Source organism: Ictidomys tridecemlineatus, chromosome 1 (genome assembly GCF_052094955.1).
Source record: "Ictidomys tridecemlineatus isolate mIctTri1 chromosome 1, mIctTri1.hap1, whole genome shotgun sequence".
In the NCBI taxonomy this organism is placed as follows: Eukaryota; Metazoa; Chordata; class Mammalia; order Rodentia; family Sciuridae; genus Ictidomys; species Ictidomys tridecemlineatus.
Window position 1 is genome coordinate 102,659,956 of NC_135477.1, and position 24,533 is coordinate 102,684,488.

The 24,533-nt window shown below is 31.8% G+C and overlaps 1 protein-coding gene across 1 annotated transcript in view; it reads left to right on the forward strand.

The window, feature by feature from the left end:
* Slf1 (SMC5/6 complex localization factor 1) overlaps positions 1-24,533 on the forward strand; it is a 71,095-nt gene that overhangs the window by 40,788 nt on the left and 5,774 nt on the right. The window contains exons 12-18 of the mRNA XM_005326159.4: positions 418-581; positions 3,725-3,853; positions 4,415-4,580; positions 14,246-14,393; positions 21,774-21,919; positions 22,997-23,160; positions 23,938-24,071. Of these exons, the coding sequence (XP_005326216.2) occupies positions 418-581; positions 3,725-3,853; positions 4,415-4,580; positions 14,246-14,393; positions 21,774-21,919; positions 22,997-23,160; positions 23,938-24,071 (1,051 nt within the window). The remainder of the gene's footprint in view (positions 1-417; positions 582-3,724; positions 3,854-4,414; positions 4,581-14,245; positions 14,394-21,773; positions 21,920-22,996; positions 23,161-23,937; positions 24,072-24,533) is intronic.

The following is a 24,533-nucleotide window of genomic DNA, read 5'->3' on the forward strand; positions in this document are numbered from 1 at the left end:
ATTAGGAACAGCTGATGAAAGATAGTTTTCTAATCATGTTAATAAAGGTGCTGATTTAAAAACTAAGCTGTCTGACTAATGTTGATGATAAGAATGTTACATGAAAATTTCTTACCTTTAGTTTCTTTTAGATGACTTTGGGAACTTAATCTTACTGTAATCATAAAAAGAAAAATGAAAGTTTTGTATAAGTTATCCCTAATAGCTAAACATTACCTAATTTGTACATACCTATTTAGAGAGTGCCTCTTAGTTGCACTGTTTAATTAGCTAGATATGATACTTCTTTCTGATCTTGTCTAAACACATACATTTGGCAAAAAGTTAAGCCACAGTTATTTCTAGTTTTAGAATGAATTCTGTGGAAACTGCTTTTAACTACAGTATTTTATTTGTTTGTTTATTTTTAAATAATAGGATAATATAGATACGTTTTCCGGTCGATACTTTCATATATTGTCAGCTCTTCTTCACTTGCATCCTCCTTGGAAGTCCCCAGCCATGTCAAAATATTACTTAGAGTTGTTTCAGTGTCCAACTTGTATGAAAGGAGCTTGGTCTTTAGTAGAAGTGCTTATCAGGTAAGGAATTTCACATGTGAGGATATTAAATTTAGTGTAATAGTTGTTAAATTATGTAGAGAAGTAGACTTCTTATTTAGAAAATGTGTAATATATTTGTGTATTATATTTATGACAAAACTATAAAAAGGATAAGTCTTAGGTCATGTGAAGAAAATTAGTTTATGAAAATACATATCAAATTTCAGTCATCAGAAGTATAAATATTTCTAACTATATATAATATCCTTTTTAGGGTTTTGTTATATTTTTTCAGCTAGAAATTTGAATTTTGAAACAGGTCTTAATGTTTCATACATATGTCATCTCTCTTATGCCTCTGTACATGCTGTCATCTATCTAGACCTTCTTTTGTCTTCCAAATCTTGCTATCTCCAAAAATCCTATTTCTTCTTTTTTTATAGTGGAGCTACTAATTTCCTCATTTCTACTCTGATAAGTTTTCTGTATTTGATAGCCCACCTTTGTCTTGGAAGATCTTTCTTTTTATCCATGTATTCAGTTTTAGGAGAGTCATAGCAGTGGTAAAAGACTACTGCCAGGCAAAAGGCTTGACCTTTGGTTATCTCTTTGAGTCATAAAAAAAAATGACCTACCATCTATATGGTTGTGATATATTAGAAGCAAGCTAATCAGCTAGGTAGCATGCTTTTATTTAGTCTTTCAACAAAATGTTTAGGGAGACAGGCACTATGCTCCATGTCAGGGATAAAAAGATAAAATTATAGTTCCTTCACTTCCTGGAAGGTGAATGAGATGTAAACAAAATACCAGCATAACAGTACTAGCCAACATAGGTATAGGATGGGGGAAAATATGGTTTATATTATGTGGCATTCTTCCTAATTTGCAAATCTGTTCCCTCCTTCACTGTCATTGCCTTTGTTTAAAAGCCCCTATTATATAAAACTATTGCAGTACCTACTTTACTGATCTTGATTCACTTTATTCCCTCTATCTTCTAGGGTGCCTCACTATGCTCTTTCTAAAGTATTTTTGTCATTTTCCAGATGAAAGTCCTTTATTGACTCACATATCACCTAAGGAAGATGGGTGAAATTCTTTAGCAAAACATACAAGACCCTTCATGCTTTAGCCTCTGTGTCATGTATGTCTCCATTCTCATCATCACTTTCCCAAATGCCCATTGACTGTTTTCCATTTCCTATCTGTTTGCTCTCATGTTTCTACCACCTCACAAATATCTGGCCACCTCCAAATTACCCTTTAAAATACAACGCAGATGCACCTCCTACCTTTTTCCTTTTCCTTTGAGTTAAGTTTGTCATTCACATAAACCTTTCTTAAGATCAGGTGCTAAGTCTTATACATCTCCATCTTCAATATCTAAGAAAATGTCTAGAACATAATAAATGCTTAATGAATGTTTCCACAAATTAATTGATGCTTTTAGGAAATGGAATTTGAATGGTTTAAAAGTAGGCTTTTTATTAAGCAGAAATAACTAGGTTTTGTTTCAAATAATTGGTTTCATTATGGGTTGAGGAGGAGGAGTACCTAGAGAAGTTGTGGAATATAAATAAATGAGCTAGGTGATGTTAGTCTCTCTACTTTTTTATACATTTGAAATATCTCTGTTCATAACCCACTTCAATCTAATGTATGAAATATGATATGTCAAGAGCTTTGTAATGTTGTGAACAACCAATAAAAAAAAAAAAGAAATATCTCATAATATGTGTTTTTAAAATAGCAAGACAAGAAACTGTTTTCTATCCCTGGCAGATCTGGGATCTTATAGAACAGAGTCAAGTATTAAATAAATAATTAAATTTATTAGCTAGTAAATACTCCCCTAATAATGTAGATTCAAGACAAGGAAAGCTGAGTCAGGTGTAGAAAGTAAGAGACAAATTAACAATAGCCAAAGACCTATTCAGGACTGTCATTCAGAATAAGGTGGGTGAAAGGGGCTCTGTAGGGACACAATACAGGATGAGATGGAACATATCACTTCTGGGTTACATCTCTCTGCAGAGAGATGGTCCTGGACTAAATGCCTCCTAATATCAAGACACCCAAGAAATCCTGAGGCACCTTTCCAGAGATAAAGAAACCTGTGAGAATAGCCAGAGTTGAGTGAAACCTAAAATCCTTAGAAAATGCAGAAACAACTGGTCTAAATGTAACTCGCTGGATTATTTTTCTACCATTGGTGGAATGAAGCCTCAAATGGACATTAAATTATGTTACAGGAAAATAAAGTTCAATTGCTTGCTATTTGGGGGGAAAAAGCTAAGTAGAGACAGAATAAAAAGGTATTGTTGATATAATTATTCAGAAACTTAGGAGGTAGTAATAAATATTATTACCTGAACGCTATAATCTTAAGTTCTTTTTTAAAATACACTGTAGAAGTATGCTACCTAACCCAGTAGCCACCAGAGACATATGACAATTTATATTTTAATTTAACTAAAATTATGTAATTTAAAATTCAGATCTTCGGGTGTCTACTAGAACATATCCATCATCACAGAAGTTCTCTTGGATTTGATGACTGTAAGAGATGATAGAAAACAAAATATCAACTTATTAAAACTCAGGACTGGGTTGTGGCCCAGTGGTGGAACACTTGCCTAGCATGTGTGAGGCACTGGGGTCGATTCTAAGCACCACATATAAATGAATAAAATAAAGATCCACCAACATCTAAATTTTTTTTTAATTATTAAAACTCATAAAATACAGCCCTGAATAACCTTAATTTACTAAATAATGAAAAAGAAAATAATTGTGAATAAGAAAGAAAGAATTTTAGTGACTGTTAGAGTCTGAGAGCAAAACTTACCATTTGGATCAAACGGACTTAATGAAATTCCTTTCTTTGTTTTTATCAGTGAAATAAATACAAAGAGAGAACACTGGTAGTTGTTAAATATCATTATCATTGATAAAGAAATTATAAGTATATTATTAGGAATTAAGTAGTCATGAGATATTGTAGTGGTTTAATTTTTAAAGGAAGAAAATGTTAATGAAATTTTGTTGAGCTTCCTTTATATTTTGTTGAAGAAAATGTCATTAAAATTACATCAGTATTCTAAAAAAATGTTTTTTTGTCCACAAATTACTCTGTGGTTTTGATTGTATGTTATAGATTGTTGGTTCCTCTCTTTCAGGTCTTGTCTTTTCAATGAAAGTTTTTGTCACCAAATTTCAGAAAATATTGGGTCTAAGGTACTCCACCTAACACTGCTCAAATTTTTCTTTAATTTGGTTGAAAGTGAAGTACGGCATCTGAGTCAAAAGTAAGTTTTAATCACAAAAAAAAACCTGTAGTTTTTTTTTATTTCTACTTTTTTTACCCACCATTTTTATGATTGGTATACATATTCTAAAAAGTCAACTGTTTTCTGTTTTAGAGTGGGTTTAAGACATTTTCAGAAACACACTAGTGACAGTAAAGTTTTATATGCCCCTTTTTTTCCCCCTCAGTTCACATTTTTATTTCTTGCTCTTTATTCAGATAGATAAATGTGATTTAACTTTAAAGGATTTATATATTTTAAAATTCTTTAGTAAATGAATGCTGAAGAAAAATCTTAAACACTGAATTTATGATATACTTAATAAGTTTTTCCCATACTCTAAACTTGTATAGATTATCGTTTATGTTAGTATGATTCTTTTTTTTAACTGTGAGGCTATTTTTTGTATTTTGTCCTTTATTGTAATTATGTTATAATCTTTACATGTTATGACCTTTTTTATATTAAATCATTGCTGGTAATCTTTTGTGTTTTTGACAGAAGATACCTTTGTCATCAATTGGGGCATAAACATTTACTTTTTGTTCATATTTTCATTAGGTTGTATGACTGGCCAGATTCTCAGAGTCTGAAAATAACAGGAAAGGCAATTCTTCTTGAAATCTTTTGGTCAGGAAGTGAGACCTCTGGGCTTTTGACCAAACCAGTGAATATGCTTTTGGAATGGACTATATATTCTCACAAAGAGAAATGCAAGTCTAATGACGTAAGTAGGATTAATGGCCTATGGAAAAAGTATACTGGTCTTCTTTATTTGTAGGTTCTGTATCAACCAACCACTAATCAAAAGTCTTTGGGGGAAAAATTGCATCTTTATTGAGCATGTACAGACTTTTTTTCATGTTATTATTCTGTAAACAATACAGTATAACAACTGTTTACATGGCATTTAGATGTATTAGATATTATAAGTAATCTGATATGCTTTAAAACATATGGTAGGATATGTTTAAATTACATGCATGTACTATGTTATTTTAATGCATTATTCACAAATTTAGTTACCTGCAGATTTTGGTATCTAAGATGGGTCCCAAAACAAATCTTCTGGCAGTTTATGAGGATGACTGTACCTTGAATGAACACACCTTTTCTTTTTCTTTATTGTATGCATATTTGTATGAATATTATATGGATACACTTTTTCTTTATTATATGAATTACTTTTTGTTTTCTCTTTAGTTTATCTAATAGATGTCCTTAGAGACCAGCTTCTTCTTCATCTCTCACTTGGTTATAGTAGCTAGTAAATGTTACTTGATTACTGCTATGAAATCTGTAGCCACGATTTAAAATTTTTTACTTTTATATATTTCAGAACTATAGTAAAAAATATTGAATCAATTCATACAGTTTTGGGGAGGCACTATAATAAGAAGCTTTGCTTTTTTAAAAAAACTACCTTTCTGGATGTTAAAAATTATTTGCTGAAATATTTCATCATACGTGCATTTTACCTGTTACAACAAATTTAACACATGGAGACTTTAGTGTATCATCTATCTGTAGTACAGTTGGGAAAATTAAATGCACTAACATATGTGAAGTGATAAGCTGGGTTCCACTATTAAGATAAATTAATATTTATATAAATTTGATGTGGAGAGAAGGATATTCTAGAAAAAATAGGACACCAAGAATTCATGACAGATTGTCCAGTATTCTTGAGTTAACCACATCATAATAAATATAAAAAATAAGGGTAGATCAAAAAACATGTTGCAACAAGTAAGGTATACACTAAGGGTTTATATTCATAATACATAAATATCTTCTAGTAATCAATAAGACAGTAAGCCCAAAGAAAACTGAGCACAGATTAATAATAGGCAACTCATATACAAGGAATACAAATATTAAAAATTTTTCAATCTTTCTATTATTTATAGAATGTGAAATTTTAAAAATATATATAATATTTATACACCAAGCACTAACTACACCCTAACTAATCTACTAAGCACTTTTGTATTTTATTTATTCTTTACAATATCCTGAATTAAAACTGTAAGGCTTGTCATTTTACGAGTACAAAATTGAAAGTGAGAGTGACTAAATAAATTTTGCATGTTTGCAAAGAAATTAAGTCTCTCTATCCTCAAAAGTCAGGCATTTTGGTCTTCATATACCACTTTTATCATTAAATAAATTAGGATATTATTTTTGTCTCTCTGGTTACAAAAAAATTTAAGTGATTTTTTTAGTGATTACTGTTTATTAGAATGCTATGGAAGAGATTATTCTTGTTTGTAGGAGGGAATGTTGAAGTATCTATAAAAATTTAGTACTCAGTAGTTTTACATAATTAAATGAATCCATAAGAATGTACTGTGGAGCTGGGCGCAGTGGCCCATGCCTGTAATCCCAGCAACTCCAGAGACTGAGGCAGGAGGATCAAGAATTCAAAGCCAGCCTCAGCAAAATAGAGGTGCTAAGTAACTCAGTGAGACCCTGTCTCTAAATAAAATACAAAGAATAGGGGTGGGAATGTGGCTCAGTGGTCCAGTGCCCCTGAGTTCAATCCCCAGTAACACTCCCCTATCCCTCCAAAAGAGAATGTATTGCACCATGGTACTTAATGATATGAAATTGCAAACAAAATAATTCCCTAAATCTTCACAGTGAAATTATTAAATTATATACAAATCTCTTCTGCTATTCTATACAACTTTGTTACAAAAGGGACAACTCTGTCTAGATAACTTGACAAGGAATGATATCTATTACATATTAACTAAAATGGGGGAATCCAGATATTTAGTGTAGTAAAATTAAACCAGTGTATAAGAAAATGTGTAAAGTATAGCAACAAACTAGCATGTTTTGAGTGCATACTAAATATTACTCACCTTTCTCTTTAAGTATGATCTGCTTTTGAGACTTATCATCTATTTTTTGTGTTAATTCCTGCTCTTTAATTTTTAATTTTTTACTTTCTCTTCTGTTTTCTCAAATGTTTAGATTTATTTCTTCTTGGTTTTTCTTTCTAATACTTAATTTCCTTTGGAGTACAATTTGATCTTCATTTTATAGATTTGCTACTTTAATGTAAGTCATGCTTATTATTTTTTAAAGTATTTTCTATTGTCAGTTTTTATTTCTTCTTTGATCCAAGAAATAATTTTAAAAAGGTCTTTTAAAAAAATTCTAAATGGATGGGGTTTTGTTAAGATGAATGGGTTTGTTTGACTATGCTTTTCTTTGTTAATTTCTAATGATAAATTATAGTTAAGGAATGTGCCTTATACAATTTCTACTTTCTGGAATTTACTAAACTTTTCTTTTTGTCCCTTATAAGATTAAGGGCTAAAACATGTTTTCTTTGTGGTTTACAGAGTTCTTTGTCATCTACTATATCAAACTTAAAATTATTTTAATCAACTCTTCTGAATTGTGATTTTTTCATTTTTTAACAGTTTATTAATACATAAATAGGACCATTTTGTTTTTCCGAATTCATATATCACTATAACTGCTAGAGTTGTGATGCCTAAGTACTATAAGTACTAGTTATGATGCTTAGTTAGGAAATATTCTCTTTGGAGGCAGTAAACAGTGATTTGAGTGGAAAGCTTTAGTGTCAAACTATGCTCTCTTATTAGTTTCTCATCATATATTTTCTCAGATCTATTTTTTCTCCTCTACTGTTTAAATTCCAATTGAATTTGTATTACACTTCCTCTTCTTATCCTCTGTGAGTTTTTGTTTTTTCTTTTCTATACTTGTAGCATTCTAAGTAGGGCATTTTCATTCAATTTTTAGTTTACTTTTTCTCTTCAGCTACATCTTAATGTATTGTTAAACATGATCATTGCGTTTTTTTTCCCTAGACATTTTTTACTGCCTGCTATGATGTGTTTTTATGGTGACTAATACCCTACAAAGTTTTTTTGTTGTTGTTTTTGTGGTGCTGGTTATTGAACCCAGGGCGTTGTACATACAAGGCAAATACTCTACCAACTGAGCTATATCCCCAACCCCCTGCAAAGTTTTTAAGGTTTCTTTTGTATTTGAAAATGGGACAATTCACAATAGCTAAACTGTGGGGCCAACCTAGATGCCCTTCAGTGGATGAATGGATAAAAAAAAATATGGCATATATACCCAATGGAATTTTACTCAACAATAATAATAAAGAATAAAATCATGGCATTTGCAGGTAAATGGATGGAGTTGGAGAAGATAATGCTAAGTGAAGTTAGCCAATCTCCAAAAAACAAATGTCGAATGTTTTCTCTGATATAAGGATGCTGACTCAGAGTGGGGTAGAGAGGGGGAACATGGTAGGAATAGATGAATTCTAGATAGGGAATAGGGTTGGGAGGGAAAAGAAATGGGCAGGGGACTAGCAAGGATGGTGGAATGTGGTAGACATCATTATCCAAAGTACATGTATGAAGATACGAATTGGGTGTCAACATACTTTATATATAACCAGAGATATGAAAACTTGTGCTGTATATGTGTAATAAGAATTGTAATGCATTCCACTGTCATTTATTTTTTTTAAAAAATCAATTAAAAAATTGAAAAAGACAATGGCAATAAGTTTTTATATAATCTATGACTGATTATTTCATATCTGAAGTTTTTGTGGGTCTGTTTTTATTGTTATTTCTGCTGTTTCCTTCCCTAGAGCTTTTTAATTTTTCTTGCAAACTAGTTATCATTTGCTGTGTGCTCTCAATTACATTTTAAAAATTATTTGTAGAACTAGTTTGCCAAAGATCAAAATATCTTCCTCTAAAAAGAATTTCTGTTTACTTCTGCCAGGTGCCTAGTTGTACTACCAGTCAAGGAAAGCTCTAATCCAATGTGTGTCTCATGGACCTTGGGTAGTTCAAGTGAAGTAAAAGGGTATAAACATGTAGTTTTGCTTTTGATTCATTCTTAATCTTGGGTGAGGTCCTTCAGTGTCTTAGCTTATTAAGAATTAGGCCTTAGACTATGATCTCCCCCTCCCCTTTTAAAACCCCTTTTCCCTAGACTCCTCAAAACACAGTTTTATATCTCAGCTTTTTTTTGATAAAATCAGCAGGAATCCTCAGAGCAAAGTCAGTTAGCTTTGAATGCTTTGCTTAACTAAAACTTCTTTTAGATCTTGGCTTAGCAATTACTCATAATTTATTGTTTCTTTTCAGAAAATACTTTAGTTCATCCAACATTTTGTTTTCAAAAATGGTTTTATCAGAATTCCCTAGGATTTGATTTACAGAAATTCTTGCTGGGCTTTATTTATTTATTTATTTTAATTTTTTGGTTTGTTTGTTTTGGGTTTTGTACCAGATATTAAACCCAGGGGTGCTTAACCACTGGGCCACATCCCTAGACATTTTTATTTTGAGACAGGGTCTTGCTAAATTTCTTAGGGCCTCAACCTCCTGAGCCACTTGGATTACAGGCCTGTGCTACCTCCCTGGCTCTAGTTTGTTTTGTTTGTTTGTTTTGTATTTGTAGTTTGACAGAATGCCTTTATTTATTTTTATATGGTGCTAAGGATCAAACCCAGTGTCTCAAGGCAAGCAAGTGCTGTATCACTGGGCCACAGCCCCAGCCCTCCTTGCTGGTTTTTAAAGTTCTATTTATTTGGCATGTGATTCATGCTTCAGGAAAGAAAAAAAAAAATCTTTTAATGGTGTTAGGGTTTTTTCTTTTTTGCAAATCAACATTAAAAATTAGCAAGATTACTCCTAGGTATAACTGGACTTCTTTGGAATCAAGTAATACTATATGTGACTATAACCAGGTAGATAGGCACATTTTTGCACATGTATATGATTTTAAGAGAAGCATGACTATATAAATGTATAAAAATTGAAAATATTCAATGTTTAATCTTCAACCAAAATAGAACTATCTAATTATCAGAGTTGATTATAGTACTTGTAAGCCAGAGTTTATAAATTACTATGTGTCTTTTTTTTTTTACTTTTAATAAAATAAAATCATTTAAGAGAGAAAATATTTCATTATAGAACATTTCCTTTCTTCATCCATTTGATGAAATTTTATATTAATATCTGAAATCAATAACAAAACTGATGTTTTCACATTTTACTAAATCACCAATGGATAACCACAGATAAGAAATTGCTAAAGAAATACTGATATAAATAGAAATAGATTTATGTATATTTAACTTGAAGATTTTGGTTCAAATTTATAAATAAAAGCAACATTTGAGAAGCAGTCTGCAATAAATTGTAGCATTAGTTATAATATCAAAGCTAGTTTTAGATTTTGCAGATTAATATTTTAACATTTGAATTGCTTAAATTCACATAAACTGGGGTTTTTTTTATTGTATTACCTTTCTGTTAAGAATTCATTCTTGCACTTAATTAAATCTTTTTTGGCAGTTTCTAGTTCAAGAATTCCACGCATGTTCACAGACATCATTTTCCTTACTGTAAAGCATTTGTTTCTTGATTTGCTGAGTTGAAGCATTCAATTTAAGTCATTAGCTAAACAGAAGTCCTCAGTTTATGCTAATATTGTTTTGTCACAATGTCAATCAGCAAGTATTGCAGAGTGACACACTGGCTGTGAATTTCATTGTCATTAATCTGAGAAAGCTTTGGGCTTTCCTTGGCAAAGAGCAGAGGTGGGCTGTGTCAAGGTTATGGAGGAGGTGTGAATTTTACTAAGCTTTGGTGGTTAGACCCATTTTTCCTTGAAATGTCCTTAAGAGCTATTTAAGCTTAACCCCACAATTATAGGTAGAAATAGAAGTTAGTTTATATTTAATGATTAGAAACTTGAAGCTAGAGACTTTAAGTAACTTACTCAAGGTGTCACAGCTTATTAGGTCAAAGTCTTGATTGGCGTCCAAGTCTGGTGAAGCCTGCTTTCTTATGTTTCAAATACCAGTGGTTAAAGCAAGAAGAGGCACAGTATGTGCATTATGTTTGCATCTTTGCAAAATAGTAGTTTGTCATCTATTTCAGTGGAATATTGTGGAAATTCTTAACCTGGGAGTCTTAAAAGGCCATGATGTTAGTTTGTTCTGTGTTAGTTAGAGTAGTCAGTTTTTGGGAAATCACCAAGTTTATAAACTGGAGATTACTTGTACTACAGCAAGATAATAGAGAACTGTACTGACAATGTCTGGTAATACACTTTAACATATTAGAAAGGAATTCTAAGGTAAATATATGTGATATATGCAAATCATGTCTTTATTTCTTTGTTAATTCTTAGGGCATTCATGTTCTCTTCTTTCAGCTTTAGCAAACATTTCAGTATTTCAAGAAAGCTTTTTCCTTTGGTTTATTTGTCATTTTCTTACTAATCCACTTCTGAAGCATATATATCCATTATACTAGAAATAGTAGCATTGTTTATACACTTGAAGTGGCTGTGAGTATAATCCATGGCACAATGTCTTGGTTATGCTAAGTGTCATAATTAAGAATATAGTATAAAAAATCTAAAAACCTGATTTGGTGATATCTTTTTTTTAGAATACATTTATGGATCAGAAGTAACATGTATGTTTAGCTCAGTGACACACTTAAAAAAATAACTTTACCAGGATCTTTCCATGGTAAAGAATCTGCAGTTTTTCCTCAAAACCACTTTTGCCCATCTCTAACTGCTTAATAACATTAATATCAAGGTAAATTTAATATTAATGTTCAATTAAGATTTCAGATATAGGTATACATACATTTGTCTAAGGAAAAAGGGAAAGTCCTATCTGGTTGATTTTATTAATTTTGATTGGTGGATTGCTGGATGTGGTTTTGTGTGAGACTTAGAGACTTATCTTGAGGGCTAACTTACCTCACAGTCTCAGAATTAAGGATCTTAAGTAATCCTGATTTAATATAAACTTGAGATGAGGACTACGTTCAGAAAACAAAATGTACTAGTCCCTTGTTTATTTGTTTTTTAAGTGATATCATTACTGATATTCATATGTATAATAGTGGAGGAAACATTCTGTGGTATACATATGGACATGATCAATTTGCTATTTCAGGTACTTTCACTGTGCTGTTTTATGTTCTCTTGACAACTTGAATGATGAGAGTAAGGGTTACCTTTACTTGCTCAAAGGGATCACATCTACATATTTGGCTTTACAAAGAATAGAGCTGTTTTCCTGCAAATTAGAGATTGATACTGAACCCTAGATCCGAAATCTCAGATCATACAAAGGAGGCTTTGGTATTGGCGATATGGCCAGTCTTGCAGTTAGCTCCCCATACCACACAGTTGCAGCTGCAATCCTTTTTAACTAAGCCTTCTATAATCAGGTGTGAAGGAGTACTGCTGTTACCTGCCTGTTTTCTGACCTGGTAGGATTAGGCCATGTATTGTGGCCCCATATCATATCAAAAGAAGACCATTCCTTCTTTAAGTGTTTATTATGCAACTTAAAATCCCCTCAATCCCATGCTTTAGGATCTCTCTCCTAGATTATAATACCCAGCCCTGTCAGAATGCAGTGTGCTACCATAGAATATAGTAGGGTGCCAGAGGACCTGTACAGCTAGTACTGATTCTCACTATGAGTTTTCCTTCCATAAGCACTTTTTTTGGCAAGCCTGATATATGTGCTGCTTGACCATTTGCCTGTGTTTGCACAACAAACCAGAAATAGAACTTCCCTTTTGAAATCATTTGTGTAGTTTCTTCTTAAGATAAGGAATAATGTCCTAATAAAGTGCAAAATATACCTATAGGAGATTCATTTGCTGAGGGCAGAAGAAACAAATCTAGCAGTCACTGAGGGTTTCATATATTAGGAATTTTTCTGTCACTAATCCCTTTTAGGCATTGTATGATGACAGAAAATTGCAGTTACAATTTATTTGGCTACCATAGCATTTATTAAAATCTTCTTAAATGTCTTCTACCCAACTGTTAATTTAGTGATTTTTTTTCATACATCCAACATGCCTAGACAACAAATACCAAGAATATAGAAGTTTCAGCTAGTTTTAATGTCATTTTTAAAAAGTGTTTATATTTAAAATTAAAGGTGTTTTTAAATATTATTTTCACACTTTTTCATCTTCACACTGAATTTAGTGGATTAAAAGGATATTTTTAAACAAGAGTAAATCACTCTCTAAGGTTTTTATGCTTTTATATAATATATAATACTTCTTTTGTGTGTATGCCAATTATTGAACCTAGGAGAGCACTCAACTACTGAGCCATATCCCCAGGTGGCTCCCCGACCCCACCTCCAAGTTGCTGAGGCTGGTTTTGCACTGGTGATTCTCCTGCCTCAGTCAGCCTGGCTGCTGGGATTACAGACGTGCGGCACCACACTTAGCCTTGCTATGTTTCTTATAGGAATTTAATAATATTTACTATAAAAGTGACAATATAAATAATATTTATCTTTTGAAGGCTTATGTCTATACATATTAAAGTTAGGTATTTAATATAACTTAATTAAAATTTGAATCACTATTTCTTTATGACAAATTGGCTAAAGTTTTTATTTGTTTTGTTTTTGTCTTTTTCTGAAAAATGTCATTTAGAGAAATGTAAAGGATAATTCTATATTTGAATAGTAAGGGTAGCAAATCTATCTGCTTTTATTGTCATATATGTTCCTGTTAACAGAAATCCACAGAAACCATGTATTTTCTCATTGTTTTAATTGAATTATTGCCTGAATAAAGCACTTTACAATGTCAGAAAAAATTATTTTAACAGTTTGCTGTAAACTATTCCCTAGAGAAATTATTGTTTTTCTTTTTTGTATACAATTGAACATCTCTAATCCAAAATTCTAAATGTCCTCCAATCCAAAACTAATTAACCTGGTGCCACAAGTGGAGACATTCCACACCTGGCCTCTTTTGATGGGTTTGTAGGCCCACTAAAAATATCATATAAATTACCTTCAGGCTGTGTGTAAGATATATATGAAACAGATATGAATTTCTGTGTTTGTACTGTGTCCTATCCCAAGATATCTCTTATGCATTTGTAGATAATTTCAAAGTTTGAAAAAAATCTGAAATGTAAAGCACTTCTTGTCCTAAGAATTGTAGATAAGGATTACCCAAACTGGAGATAAATTCTGTGTGTGTGTATGTGTGTGTGTCTGCATATATATATAAACACATTTACATAATTTGTAAAACAAGCCAGATATATATGTGGAAAGAGAGAAATATACATACTTGTGTACATAGAAAGAAAGGTGAAGGAGTTGGTGGGTGAATGAATGGAAAAAGAGGGAAAACAGGAGTTACTGTACTATGGTTCTTAACACTGTCTTTTAGCATTAGCATACTCTGTTTTTTAAAAAAAAATAACTAAGCTTAGCCTCAAAAAGTACTCAATGATAGAGATGTCATATTTTAATATATTTTAGTAATGTTTTTCCCATCTTAATGTTAGGTCTTCAAACATGAACTAGCTTACTTATTGACTGGAATTCTTGGAGCAGCAATAGATTATTGGATTTTCCTTGGTCTTAAAATGGGTAGAAATGTGATGAGACACATGTCTGATGACTTAGGAACTTATATTTCCCTTTCATGTGATGGTAAGTGTGTCTTTATTTTTTCTTAGCCTCATTCTGGAAATTGTTATGTTAATTTTTTTTTCAATTCTTTTGGTGGTACTAGAGATTGAATCCAGGGGACTTTGCCACTGAGTTACATACCCAGTTCTTTTTATATTATTAGTTTGAATCAGGGTCTCACTGAGTTGCTGAGGCTGGCCTGGAACCTGCGTCAGCATCCTGAGTTGATAGAATTACAGGTGTGTACCACCCCACCCAGCTAGAAATTAGTTTTGACTTTCCTTTAAGCAGTATGTAATCTTCTAATGTATGTTTAAATGATGCTTTCCTTAAAATAATTGCAGATAGATACACAGATATATACAGGAACAACTGAAGATAAAATTACCCATAATGCACCCACATAGATAATCACTTTTAACTTATGATGTTTTTCTAGTATTTGTAAGTATTTTTATGTAGTTGAGATTATTACTATATATGCATTCTTATTTTCCTCTAAATATTACAGGAGGCGTCCCCCCATATATATTATTTATTACCCAAAAGTATTTTTTAAATAGTTTTTGGTTGTCAATGAACCTTTATTTTTAATTTATTTATATATGGTGCTGAGAATTGAACCCAGATATACTAGGTAAGCGCTCTACCACTGAGCCACAATCTCAGCCCCTATTATCCAAAAATATTATTTTGATGTTTCATAAAAGTTGAATATTACTTAATAGTATAAAAATAATATATGGAAAGAAATTTTTTTATTATATGGTATGTATAATATTAATATGGTTTCCTGATTCTATAACTAAAAATTGTAATTAGACAATCTTATGCAATAGTTTTAAAAATTAGTTTTTATCCCCATTTCATTGGATAAATAGATTCACTTTTTTAAAAAATATTTTTTTTAGTTGTCAGTGGACCTTTATTTTCTTATATATGGTGCTGAGAATCGAACACCAGTGCCTCACACATGCTTAGGCAAGCATTCTACCTACCACTTGAGCCACAACCCCATCCCTGAAGAAATAGATTCACTTTTCAATGTATGTTTTGTAGAATCTTACATGTTCAGAACTATTTTCAGTATCTTTAATACCTCTAATTCTTTGAGTAGAATGCATCATCAGACTCTTGTCTTACCTGTGCTATATGAATAATTACCAGGTTTATTCCTATATAAACACCTAATAACATTAAAAAATGAAACTCATTGAATCAGAATACTTTTTACAAAGCCCCTTATATTAATCTGGTTTATATCACTCATTATAATATTTCCCCCCAGTGTACCTTTTGCTGTATAGTTTTTTTAATATAATGTAAAAAACTGTTAGCCAGCTAGTTGGTTGCTTTCATCTGGTTATCTAACAAGAAAGGAGTATGGATGAAGCAAATAGAAGTACTTTATATGCATAATTTTCTCACTTTTCCTCCTCACCTTATTATCTAATTTTAAAGTTTTTTCTAAATTAAATGAAGAGTGTTATTTAAGTGTTATGATGACAGAATTCCTTTTCACAACTATCATCTTATGGTAAATTTTAGTCAACTCCTTTACATGTCTAGTCTGAGGAAGGCTTCCCTAAGACCTTATGTATGTTTTCTAACTTCATAGCCCAATTTAGGAAGAGTCTGCTTTTCTGAACTCTTGCCATTTCTTTTTGTTTCTGTAACTCTGAACTCCTAAAATGAACATATTTTAAATCAAGTGTACTTTGTGTGGCACTCAGCAATAAAAGATGATTTTTACATACTTAATTTTCAATTATTTAGACTGCCAAAACATATAATTTTGTTGCACATATTGTAGTGCATCTTAGTTTTATATAAAGAAAAAGTTCTTGAATCCGCTGTCAATCAATTTAATACTTGAAAGAGAGATTCCAGAATAGGAATCCAGGTTATAACTGGGTTCAGGATTTATTTGATGATGTCCTCTGGAAAGAGAGGTCTTTTTTTTATACTACCAAAGTTAGAAGATTTTTATCTAAAGCACTTTGTCTCCTTTTTTTCTCTTTCTTTTTTATTGAGCTGAGGGGGTGATTGCTCTTTCTTTTGTGGACTAGCTGTCCTTTGTTGAGTGACTTTTTAACATTTCTTAGCACAAATTCAATCTTCCTTTGGAACCTTATCATTTCTTTCCCACCATTTCTACTAGGTAGTGTAGTGTTTTTTTGTCCTTTTAGAAACAGCAGAATTCTGACATTGTTTGCCAGAGTGACAAATAAATATTTGGCTAACAGAATTCCTTGTTTCCATTCTGTAATGAAACCTCTTTGAGTTTGAGGGCCCAGGACAGGATTAGCAATGGCTTTAGAGCCTACCAATACAATTAAATGTGTTATTTCCAGTACACAGTAATTGCCTTTAAGGAAATAAAAGTTATTTTATAGTTTAGTCAAATACATGACATTTGAGCTTTGTGTTAACAGAGTTCTATGTGTAGCTTCAATGCTTTCCTTACTCATAAATTTCTCTTTACTATGAAGTAGGGCATTGTTATCCAGTGTTATTCTTATTTTCACATGTCAAATTTAAACCTTAGAAGTTTAAACCTATGACTAACTTGAGGTAGAACTTAATGTTACTTTGATAATCATGTCACCAAAATGATGCCAAGGATATATAATTGATCACTAATCTTTAAAACTCTAGATGTGTGCTTGGCTAGCGTTGTACAACTCCCTGAGTCCAATACCAGTAACACACACACACATACACACACACACACACACACAAATATACACACACACTTATTTCCATAGGTTCCAAATTAGATTGCAGATAGGCTAGTTAAAAATTTCTAGCATATATTTCTAAAACTGGTTCAAATTAAATATTTCCCTAGTTTTTTAATTTATTTTATATTATTGTTTTTATATTTAATGTTTATCAGGGTGTAGAAAATTAAGTAAACATTTCAACAATAAGAAAACAGGAACTTTTCTATAGCTAAAGTGCAAAATAAAATTATATTTATTATGGGATTTGTAGAATACTACACTTTTCCCTAAAAAGGGAACCAGGTATTATTTCTAATTATATCCTTTCTGCTCATATTTTTATGAAGAAATTTGAGAATCATTGACAACTTTTTTTCTCTCATCTTTTTATCTTTGGGTATTCCCACATGGGTTGTTTGCTTTTTTTTTTCTTTTTAACATTTTTTTGCATTCTTTGTTTGGTTTTCCTCAGTACTGGAGATTGAACCCAGGTACACTCTACCACTGAGCAGCACCTCAACCCTTTTTATTTTGAGACAGGGTCATGCCTAGTTGGGGTGACTGGCTCAAACTGCTGATCCTCTTGCCGCATTCTAGGTAGTCTCTGGGAGTATAGGCATGCACCACCACACCCAGCTTTTTTTCATTATTCTTTGGCTCAGTTACTATCTTTGCTTTTTCTAATTTGTAAGTAAAGATGCTGTGTTGCTGTAGCATTACTTCCATTTGAAGATATTGATCCATCTTTCTCATTTTAGTATTACCCTTGTTAGTTTATAATTGGTGAAAATTAAGGCAATAAATAGTTCAGAAGACAACTAAAATCTTACTTTCTTTCCATCACATCTTGTGTCTATCAGATTCACATTTTGGACAAAAAGAATTTCCTTCTTGTATTTTAAGGTCATATGAAATTTATTTTCAATGCCTAATTGAAATTCCCAGTCTATTGGCGTAAACTAGGGTTAGCAAACATTTTTAATGTAAAGTGCCAGAAAGTAAACATTTCTGGCTTTTTTGTCCCTCTGTCTCTGTCCTGTCTGTGCTGCAGTTTTAGTAAGAAAAAGCAACTGTACACAGTATATAAATGGATGAACATGGCTGTGTTCCAGTAAAACTTTGTTCATAAAAATAGGCAGCAAACCATTGTTTGCTAATTCTTGAGTTAAACAAATTTCTTCTGTTTTTTCCCCCCATGGGAAAGAATACTTGTCATTAAAATTTTTATTTTTCACATCTTAAGAGTACTTTTTTAAATATTTTTTTTAGTTCTTGCTGGACGTTTATTTATTTATTTTATATGTGGTCCTGAGAATTGAACCTAGTGCTTCACACATGCTCAGCAAGTGCTCTACCACTGAGCTACAACCCCATCCCTTAAGAGTATTTTTAATAAACCTTCCTTTTCCCTTGGGTTGCATTATTATCTTTTCCTGATATTTTTTGTTTTTATTCAGTTTTACTTTTTTTACATCTATTCCCTTTTAATGCTTCCATGAATGCAAATTTTTATCTTTTTACTAATTGTAATTATCTCGTTCAAAATGCTTCTTTTTCTTTCATTCATTTAACACTTCATATATAGTGAAGGAGGGAAATAAACATGATTCTTGCTTTTTTGGAGCTTTCAGTGGGAGAGGAAGATTGTAATAAAGTTAATGTAAATGTACCATTATACATCATTTAAAAATGTGTTGAGAACAATTAAAACCAGGGGTTGATACTGAACTACTTTGTATTGGATGATCAAAAAACACAGAACTTGAAAGATAAGCAAAAATTTGGTACATTCAGGGGAGAGTATTCTAGTCTAGTATTTACCAGAGTTCTTAAAGTAGGAAAGAGCTGAGGCTGTGTGAAGCCTTCTCACCTACTGGTAATAATATCAATGGAGTCAGAATAAGGCCAAAGAAATGGGTAAGGGAGTTTATGTAAGAACTTGTAAGCCATGTTGAGAATTAGAAGCTATTTAACAAGGGAATGGAAAGATCTGGTTAACTTTTCAAAAGATTGTTCTTGCTTTACTTTCTATTTTATTTCTATGAAAGAAAAAGAAGCATTTTGAATGAAATAATTACAATTAGTAAAAAGATAATTATAATTAGTAAAAAGTTATCTGTCATTCATTTTTTCATCTGTCAAATATGAATGTTTATTCTGTGCAATTTAGTGATATACATTCTGTGAGGGCTAAAAAATATGATCCTATTCTTTAAAGGTTTTGCAGTCTTGGCTAAGTTCTCTTGTTCATATGTTATTTTTTATTCTATTTTATTCTGTTACCTGGTAATATGTGGATCCATTAGAGTTTGTATTTCCCTGTTTCTGTAAGCTTACCAAATAGCTTCTTCTTAGATGAATAACTCTGTTTGATAGTGTGAGATTATCTTCTTCAAATTCTACAGTCAGACCTTTTCTCCTTTCCTTTGACTGCCTAGAGTTCAAGTTAACAGATCAATTCATTGTAGTAAACTCTGTGATGGTAGATATAGGCTTTTTAATGTCCATAAGTAGAAATTTAATGTAACTTCTTTCTCATTTCCTGTTCATAAAAACCATATCTCCATTGAGATCATTGTGAAAGGACTTATGAGTTTAGCAATCATATCTGTTCAGGGATATGTGAATCTGGTTGTCATATGAATGGAATCATTTGCTAAAGACTCGTATAGTAGTCTGCCGCATCGCAAGAGCCTCAGTCTCTTTAATCAAGGCAAGGTTATGTTTTGGCTGGATAATTGTTGGTTGAGATTCTCTTGCACATTAATAGGATGTCTAATAGCATTCCTAGCCTTTTGCCACTAGGGGCCAATAGCATTCCCTTCTCCATTTGTGAGAACCAAAATTTCCCTTGAAGAAAAATCCTACCCTTTTCCTCCTCCTCACTGATAATCAGTTGGTCAAGAAGGGTCAATGACTGCAAGGACACCTGAGCACCAGCCTTTCTATGAATACATCTGAGCAGGTGTTCAGTGCATGACTGCATTGTCCTGACTAAAAGAAACTCCACTCCTGAGTAGAGAAGTCAAGCTTTATAAAACTTAATATGGCTATTAAGTTTCTCATTTAGCCCCATTTTAAAAATATTTTAATTAATACATGTAATTGTAATTCTTATTTGTTGTAACTATTTGTTACTTTTATTGACTTTATTGTTTCAGTGTAGTTAATCTACCATATTATATAGTATCTCAACTTTTTTATACTGTTTATTTTGTTTAATTTTAGCTCTTTTGGTATCCTATTGTTTGGTATCATTCTTTACTTGACATTCCATTATTTTATCCATTTTGTTACACAGATAGTAATAATAAAAAATTTATAACATTAAATAGATTACAGGGGAAAGAATCACTTTCAGTTCATTTGTATATGCATTTCCATCTTACTGGAACACTGATATTTTTGAATAGCAGAGATTTGAGGGTTTGGGTGTCTTTTTGTTGGTTGTTTTTCATTTAAAATAAGCCCATAGTCACTGGGCACAGTGGCAACAACTGGAATCCCAGTGACTTCAGTTATTTGGGAGGCCAGCCTAGGCAACTTAACAAGACCCTATCTCAAAATGAAAATATTAGAAGAGTTGGGGATATAGCTCAATGGTAAAGTACCCCTGGGTTCAATCTCCAATACCAAAAAACAAAACAAAATAAATAAAAAGTAAAAGGGACTGGGATGTTGCTCAGCAGTGAAGCACCCCTGGGTGTAATACCCTCCCAAATACAGTATCATAAAATAACCTCATGGTAGAATGAATGAAATTTTTTTGGTTTTGTTTTTTAATTGTAAATGGACACAATACCTTTATTTTATTTTTATGTGATTCTGACGATTGAACCCAGTGTCTCCCACGTGCAAGGGTAGCACTCTACCACTGAGCTACAACCCCAGCCCAAGTGCAACTTTACTGAAATCTTTACTTACATACTCTATTTTATGTTTTCTTTATTTATCTTGTGCTTGTCTTTCTTCTCTTCAGTAATAGGATTTATGGGTGTTATTAGGAGTAATAGTCTAATATATTTTTTCCTATCACCTCAAGACTGACCGTTGCAAATTAAATAAGTGTGGTCATTCAAAAACTAAGTACTAATTTTCCAAAGAAGCGGCTATTTAATGAGAAGAGATCTTTTATGTTAATTGGAAAATACAGTGATAAAAATCTCATGTATTTTGGTATAATTGTGTGCGCACACACACACAATTGTAAGGCTTTTATTTGATGTAATAAAAAGTAAAATAAGAGTAGATGCCATAATTTTTTTTTTCTCTTTAAAGGCTAAGAATAGGAAAATTACTTTTTTTTTTTTTGGTGTGTATGTGTGTGTGTGTAGTTTAAAATAATGTGGATAAATGTTTTTGATGTAGGAACCATCATTTGGTTGAAGAAAATCTACTGATGAAATAGTCTAAAGGAAAAAAAATTTATTTGAGCACAGTGGCACATGTCTGTAATCCTGGTAATTTGGGAGGCTGAGACAAGAGGATCTCAAGTTTCAGGCTAGCCTCACTAACTTAGTGAGCCTCTAAACAAATTATCAGAATACAAAGGGCTAGGGATAAAGCTCAATGGTGAAGAGACTGTGGATTCAATCTCCAGTCCCCTGAACGCCCCCAAAAGAGAAAAATATATAGAGAAAATATAGCTCTATTTACTTCTCTTGTTTTTCTGCAGACTTTTCTTCACAGGAATTAGAGATTTTCATTTGCTCCTTTTCTTCCTCCTGGCTTCAAATGTTTGTTGCCGAGGCAGTCTTTAAAAAGTTGTGTTTGCAAAGCTCCATCAGTATTTCTTCTGAGCCACTCTCTCTTCATAAAATGGTAAGCACTATTTTAGATGTTTTAATTCCTAAGAAGTATCTTTATAAATTCAACTTTTAAATATTCTTAGGTATTTCTAATAAATGAACAGAGTTAACAAATCTTTCCAACCCATAAAAGAACTAGTATTTTTCTATTTCAAAAATAGTTTAATTATGAAAATCAAAGGGAGATCAGTAGAGTAAAGGGACCATAGGGGGATTCTTGGGGAATATTAGCCAAATTATATTGTTATATTGTGTACATGTGCAGATATGTAAAAACAGATTCCTCCATATGGACAACTATAATGCATCAGTAAAAATATAGAAAAAATTCAGTGAATAGAAATTTTTAATCATTTTTTAAAGTAATTAAGTATTGATAATAGAAAAGCAGAACAGTAATCTTTGTTTCCTAATCACTTCTATAATAATACATAAGATTATTTTGGACTAGATTCAAAACAGTTCCACCTAGTATTTAATGATTTATAAAGAACAAAATTTATAAATGATATATATCCTATACACACATACATATAAGTTACATTTGATCCAAGGTTTTCTAGGTTTATTTAGGCTATCCGAATATATATAATTAGGATCTAGTATCTAGCAGTTTCTTCAACAAGTAAGAAGTAAGTTTATTTATTGATCATATTGGGTAAATTGTTTTACAACAATACTTACCTTTAAAGTTCTTTTCACTCCTTATTCACTCATTATTCATTTATTTCAGCCTTTCTGTTGAAGAAAATTATTTTTAAAATGGAAATGACAGAATATAAGTTGTATAAATCATCAGTGTAAAAAGTATACGAGTGATTCATAAGTTGGATATAAGACAAATCAACTTTCTTAAATGAGTATTAAAATTGAATAATAAAAAAAATATTTCAAGAAGGTATTTTCCTTCTTGTCTACATGATATTGACATGGAACTATCAGCTTTTTAATATTTTATCATGTTCAAATAAAGTGGAAACTGTAATAGTGAAATCTAGAAAATGTAACCACATTTAATAGTTAATCAATTAATTTCTTTTTACTGCTATCTTTGTAGTTGAGAAAGTAATATAATAATATTTTGCAACAGGTATATTCCTATTTGCCAGCTTTGGGGAAAACTATTATGCATGGAGCTGGAAAAATACCAATACCAAAGAAAACAGGACAGCGACCTTGCCTTGAATCTCAGAGAGCTTTACTAATGCTGAATGGTGCTAAGCAGAAACATGTTGAAGGACTGTCAGAGTTACCGTAAGTGTTGCTATTATCTCTGCTGTGTGTTATTTTGGAGTACAGCTTTTTTTGACATCTTCCTTGAACTTTAGCTTATCTGTGTTACTGTGTGAATAACATTGATTAGAAGAAAACTCAGTTTAGACCTGCAAATATACAAAATCAAATTTTCTCTTTCTGTAATTCAAGGAAAATATTTTTTTTTTACCAAGATTAAGTGCTTCCCCAAAGAAATAAAACTATTCATCAAATTACTGTTTTATAAAATTTTTGCCCTGTGATTTGAATTACTGCTTTTCCATAATATAGATGAGCTTTCAGAAGGCATGTTCATGTTGAGATACTCAAGTTGTTGTACTACCTTCTCCAAAATGAGAAACTTCCTCTAGATGTATGCTGTAGAAAACTCAGAAAGCCTGAATTATTCTCTGAAAGAAAAAAGAGAATAGTATTCACATGAAAATAAGAATTGGGAGCAGAGGCCTATGTTCTAATCTTAGTTTTCCACTTTATTTTCTCTGTCAGATATGGTTTATACTTGGTTTCCTTTTATTTACCCCACATTCTGTATTCAGAACCTTCTCAATGAATAGTTGAGGCTTTAAGGCTAGTAAAATGAAAATTAATGCATAACAACTTATTTCTATATGATTGAAATCAATTTTAGAAATAACAGTGAAGACTGAGTGATTAAGGGAGTTTAAATTAGATTTTAAGAAAAATACCCACCATATAATATATGCTGGCATGCCTTGCTGAAAAACAAACTTTCATTCTTTCTTTCTTTCTTTTCAGGGAGCTGAACCTTGCTAAATGTTCCTCATCATTTAAAAAATTGAAAAAGAAGTCAGAAGGAGAATTGTCATGTTCCAAGGAGAATTGCCCCTCTTTAGTTACGAAGATGAATTTTCATAAGACTAATCTAAAAGGTATTCCAAGTATCTAAATTAATTTATGCTAAGAACTTTTTGTGGTTATAGTCAGTACTTGTAAATTTTGCCCTGATGAATACTTGTAACTTAAATATTGGACTAGGTCCAGGAAATGCCTTCCTGGATACCATATTATTTTCTTGTACTGTCACTTGTACAAAGAAAATGATCAGTTAATACCTGGTATAATAGAGTATTCCTCCCTTTCTTTTCTCCCCCTAGCCTTCCAAATACTAAACATAGTGTGCAGCACTCATTGAGCATATTCCAGACTTGCCCGCCTTACTTTTCTATTCCACCTCAACCTGTGTTGTTCAGGATCAGTGTCTTCTGATTTGAAAGTATAATTCAGTCTTCATCTCTTTCAGTCTTAGACATTTTGTGAACAAAGAATGAGGAGTAGGCTATGTTACATAGCTGTGTTAAGCATATGGGCTCTTTTTTTCTAGGCACTGAGCC